The 5,778-nt window shown below is 43.0% G+C and overlaps 2 protein-coding genes and 1 pseudogene across 2 annotated transcripts; all 3 read right to left on the reverse strand.

Moving 5' to 3' along the window:
- Positions 870 to 1,340, reverse strand: LOC107641011. Its single transcript, XM_016344519.1, has one exon. It carries the CDS (start codon positions 1,338 to 1,340, stop codon positions 870 to 872), a length of 471 nt encoding a protein of 156 aa, XP_016200005.1.
- LOC107641012 lies at positions 1,366 to 3,442 on the reverse strand. The gene is made up of 2 exons (XM_016344520.1): positions 2,556 to 3,442; positions 1,366 to 2,467 (listed from the first exon to the last, which is right to left on the reverse strand). Exons 1-2 carry the CDS (start codon positions 3,440 to 3,442, stop codon positions 1,366 to 1,368), a joined length of 1,989 nt encoding a protein of 662 aa, XP_016200006.1.
- The window catches only part of LOC107643992, a 5,396-nt pseudogene continuing 3,671 nt past the window's right edge, over positions 4,054 to 5,778 (reverse strand).

The following is a 5,778-nucleotide window of genomic DNA, read 5'->3' on the forward strand; positions in this document are numbered from 1 at the left end:
ACCCCGTTGGGGTGCCTTTGTGACTTTGGTAGGTGGTACGGCACGGAGATGTGGGCTATGGTAGAGCAGATGCTTGGTGCCAGGCCACCGGTGGCGGCACAGCAGGCTGCGCAGAGGAAGGAGTCCTTTACGCTGAAGCTCGTGTGGCTGCAGGATCGTGTCCGCCAGATGCCCTCGACAGACGACCTGGAGCCCCTCCGACAGCACGTCAAGTGCTATATTATGTTACTTATCAGAGTGTATCTGATGACAAACAAGTCCAACAACTTGGTGCACATACGGTTGCTACCGCTTCTCCGGGACTTCGGGGAGTGTAGGGCGCTTTCCTAGGGCTCGACTGTGCTGGCCTGGACGTACCAGTCACTTTGTTCGGCGGCAAAGCAGGGCGTCACAGACATCACTGGTTGCACTCCGCTGTTGATGAGTTTGATCTATAAGAGATTTCCTCAGTAGTGTCCACCAGATAAAGGAATCTACCAGTATCCACTGGCTGTGAGGTAACAAATGTTTATTTATGTATTTCCATTATATATTGTTGTGACCTCATATGGGATGTTACTTAATGAACTGTATATATCTTCTTCGGACCTGTCAGGTTGGTTGGATTGCAGCAGCAGAGTAGGGATCAGCATCAGGCCAGGGTTTTGCATTGGAGGGTTTCAATCGGCCGGTTACGGTTCGACGAGATAAGCCATGATATATAATATATTATGATTTTCTGAGGTTATGTGTAGTTTTACAATAAATTTTTTATTTTTACATAGATATAATGTGGTTAATTATGTCGGTAAAGCTTTAATTCAGTTTGCATGGAGAGTCTACGATGACCCTACGATGTAGGCTTTGTGCCCGCCCTGGTTCTGTACGACCTAGGCATCTCCCGTCGGTTGATTAGGATATCCCCTTCTTGAATGACCGACTTGCCTACAGAGGTCACACCACTTCTCATGTTGCTCGACCTCATCCATATCATTCCGGAATCTAGTGGACACGGGCCTTCCAGTCGCCTTCCAACACATGACTGGGTTAGAACACAGCATCGTCCCATGCCACTCCGCCCACAGCAACTCATCAGGGATAGGTGGAAACTCCATCTCGTACACCTTGAACACAGCTTCCTGTATGTAGATTGGATGCACATATGGGGCCCACTCAATGCTAACGGTGGCGCACCCGGCAAGTGCGTGGCGGCACGGATAGTGGAGAGACTGGAATAAGCCACAATCATACGTACCTTCCGATAGTCGGACACGGAAGGAACCTTGCGACCATCCCTCGAACGACTCTAGCTCCTCCACAACAAACACAAAGGCCCGACTATCATAATGAGTGACACGCATCTTCGGTATGCCTTCTCTATTCTTCTCAATGGCGACCAAGAGTCTCTGGGAGAAGCAGCATCCAGCCACCAGCTGTGACTACGCCTCCTTGCCCTTCGTCACGAACAACTTCTGCAGTCTTTTGTATGTGATGCGCACAATGGCTGAAATCGACAAGTACCGGGTCCCCTTCAACGCTGCATTGATGCACTCGGACAGATTTGTGGTCATGTAACCAAAACCGCCGCCCGCTGTCGCAATGTTGTAGCCAAATCTCCTTCCTGAAATGACCCGCCCAGTCCACCATCGACGGGAAAACTCCTCTCAAGGCATCCATGTACCACTCATACCCAGCCTTGCTTGGACTGTAAGCTGCGTTTATGAGGTATCTCTTGACCTCGGTTGACTTGAATCGAATCATGAAATTCGCAGCCATGTGGCTTATGCAGTAAGCATGGAAGGCTCTTGGGGGATGCCAACCACTATCATCGGAGCTTAGCACGGCTTTGATGGCCTGAGATCTGTCGGAGATAACCTGCAGGCCATCTTGTGGGGTGACGTGGCATCTAAGATTAGTAAGGAAGAACGACCATGACTTGGTGCTCTCGGACTCGACAATGGCAAAAGCAATAGGCAGGATGTTGCTGTTCCCATCTTGCGCCACCGCAATAAGCAACACTCCACCATACCTGCCATACAGATGCGTGTCGTCTACAGATACAAACGGCTTGCGATGCTTGAAGGCCTCGACACATGACGAGAAAGCCCAAAAAACCTTGTCGAACATGCTGCAGTCGCGTACCAGGAGGTGTCCATCGTAGAACGGTTTGACGCGTAGGTCACAAATGGTACCAGGAAAACAGCTCTGGAGTTCCTGAAGCAGCTTTGGCACCTTGTTGTAAGACTCTTCCCAATCCCCGTATATCTGTGCAATTGCCTTCTGCTTTGCCATCCACACCTTTTTATAGGATGGTTTGAAGTGATAGCTTGTCTGGACCACACCTTGTAATACCGGAATACTCACAGAGGGTTTGGACTGAATCAACGGCAATATGATCCTGCAGATCAGACTACTATTTAACTGACGATGGTCTTGAGACATGGTGGGTGCTAGACAATTGTGCGCTCCACCAACCCTCTGAACCTCCCTGAACACAACAAAACAGTATTGCTTCAGCCATATCCCTTAATATATCATACAGAAGTACTGAAAAGTACAAGTGAAGTTGAACTTACCAGTATCCAAGGTTCTGCTGAAGGGCCACACGGAGGCTCCATTGACACCCATTTTCAGCTTGACGGCACTGTACATGGTACTTTAACTGGTCTGATTTGATCACCCGGTACTCCACACTCCTGCGAGTACTGTAGTTCTTCGCACCTTGAAGCACTGTTTCTCGGGTTCTAAACCTGTGGCCGACTCGAAACTCTACATCTCCGTCTAGGTTGTAATCCTCTTCACCCGTGTCAGAAAACGGAGTCCTCTCATGCATGGCGTCCAGATCCAGACTGTGATAGTGAGTTGGCACTGCCGATAGCGTCGGAATTAGGCGAGGTGGAGGCAAAACATGGTGCGCCACAGTCTGGACAGGTGTCTCCCGAACACACTCATTCTCATCCCCACCATCGGACGAGTCGCTGTCCGTACTGTCCGCCACGTAATCATTGTCCGACTCCTCCTCGCCCTCCTGTGCCTCATCCACTGGAATGGCGACATGAATGGGCGGTGGTGTGAGAGGTCGGTCGTCCTGTACATAGGTCGAGTGTACGAAACTCTCACCATCACTGTGTCCCACCTCGGCAGAAAGCTCCATTACCTGCTCCACCATGATCCTCCCATGGATGTTGAACATCAGTCGCACATGCTCGTCCCCTTGAAGTTGGAATAGTCGAAACCGGAAGACTCTGTTACCCATGAGTGCCAGCAACCTATACGCCACCCTTCCGATATCCCTCACTTTTGTATTGCTCAATATCAAACTCTTCAAATCTGACAACGTATTCACACACTGAGTGCGAAACAATATCAGATTCTCACACTCAAATATCACCCCATTGTCGCCATTTCTCATACGACAATTTGGATAAACAAGTACAACTATGTATGGACTATTACTGGCCATTAATTCCTTGTTTTTGTGAGAAATACGAGACCAAAAAATGATGGAAAAAATTTGTGAAGAATACCAAAGAGTTACACATCTTTTTATAGCTGTTGTCGTTGTCTTATATATATCTCGTTTACACTGTAAACGAGATGGACAATTCATGTATCTCGTTTGCAGTGTAAACAAGATATATATACATTTCGTTTATAGTGTAAACGAAATAGACACATTACAGCTGACGTATCTTATCTCGTTTATTCTGTAAACAAGATAAGACTGAAAAATTTAAATCGGTAAATATTTTTTAAATTATTTATTTTGGTAATTATTACATTTATTTAATTTATTAAAATAAAAAATCCCTCAAAAAAGTTAACCCAAACTAACAATCTTCTCTCTCTTCTATGTTACATTTCTAAGTGCATCTCTCTGTCGCTGCTCTTATTAGACCTTAACACATAGGACGATTGGTCCTCTCTTTGTGATGGTTGAGACTTAAGAATTGTGATCTAGAAATGTGAGAAACGACCAACTTGTGTGTGCATGTTCAGTTGTTCACTAGATAACATATACAGCAATTAGAAAAGGACATAGAGAATTAATAATATAACTAGTAATATTATGAGTGCAAATAACAACAATAATTAATCATATTGATATTGGTGACTGATGAGTTCTTTAATAGTAGGACAACTATTTATTTATGAGCTTAATTTTGATGTACTGACAATACGACGAGTGACAATGTAACATAATTAGATGCAATGTAAAATTGCTTTATTCTGACCGTATAAGTAGAATTATTTAAAGGAGTTTAATACAATTGGAAGGGTGAAATGATGATCAATGGGGAATACGAAGGTATAGAGGGATGGGATTGGAAGTGTTTGGGGGAGAGTCCCAAACAGAGAAGGCACTAGAAGAGTTGAGCCACTTGACAGTGATTTCAGGGTAGTGACGGTCAATAACATCCTTAAGACTCTCTGTAGAGTTGACCCATTCCAAACCCTTCTTAGTGTATGTCTCTTCATTGAAGTTGCTTGTGAAGAACCTATCAGCTTCTAACCTTCTAGTTGCCATGAGGAGGAATATAATGAAAGCAGTTTCACTAATAGCAAAGCCTTTAATCTTCTTCTCTGCCATTAGGCCAACCAACAAATCAAGCTCTTCAACATCATCACCATAAACATCTTCTAGTACTTCAATTGCTTCCTTGTCATCCGTTAAATCTTCCCATTTCGAGATTGGTATCAACAATAATGCCCTCCTGAATTGGTTGTATCTTGCTACATTCCTCATCATCACATATTTTTTTTATTTTTATTTTTGGCATGTTAGAATAATAGAGGGTAAGGATTAGCTATCATACTTTCAAGAACAGGTAGGTCCACGTGATCTGGCCTTTCTGAGCCGTCCAAGTTTTGCGGTATGAGATCTCTGAGCCACATTGGATAGTTCCAAAGCTCAAGTGCTCCACAAGCTTGGTGCCCCATTGATACTATTTGACTTGTAATCCCTATCTTTGTTAAAGTCTTCTCTCCTTCTAGTCCAATCAAATTCTTCATAGGAATCCTATAATAGTACCAAACCGCAAAGGTAATTTTCTTAACTTTTTTTTAAGATTTGAAAAACATTTAGCAATCAATGTTGATATAACGACAGTATTACTAATAATAATAAGAAAAAGGTAAAAAGTTAATAATAATAATAATGTTCATACTCTTTGATTAACGGTGGAGATTTATTGGGGCCAGGAGTGACAGATATATCTCTGAGTTGAAGGTTATCAGGTAAGAGTGAGTGCATTCTATAAACACTGACAAATTCCTCAGTTAAAGAATATGGAACACCATGATTATTTGGTCTCTTCAATCCCACAAGTCCTCCTAGAATTGCTCCTCCAACATGTCCAAACGTGTCCTTAAATTTCTTTCCCAATAATCCATACCTTGAGCACACAATACTTTAAATTAATTCAATAATTAATCAAATATGCATGTACTGCTAATAAACAGTGTTAGTTAATTAGGCACATATAATTAAGAGGAGAGTGTTTAGAGATACCAATTAGCCCTCATGCCTGCAAGTAGAGTGTCAGTTTTAAGGAGCTCTACAGTCCAATCAATGGTGTGAATCTTTGCAATTACTGCTGACGTCACCAACCTTGCATGCCTATATATTTCTTCATCATCTAATTTTGGGTAGTTTTTCTGTTTTTAATTTGTGCATTCAACTTCAGATACATCAGACAAAATATTATATTACCCATAACTAGGGACAGATCTAAAAATATTATTATGGGGCTAATAACATATATAATATTAAAAAATTATGTAAAAAATTATATAATG

Source organism: Arachis ipaensis, chromosome B05 (assembly GCF_000816755.2).
Source record: "Arachis ipaensis cultivar K30076 chromosome B05, Araip1.1, whole genome shotgun sequence".
NCBI lineage: Eukaryota > Viridiplantae > Streptophyta > Magnoliopsida > Fabales > Fabaceae > Arachis > Arachis ipaensis.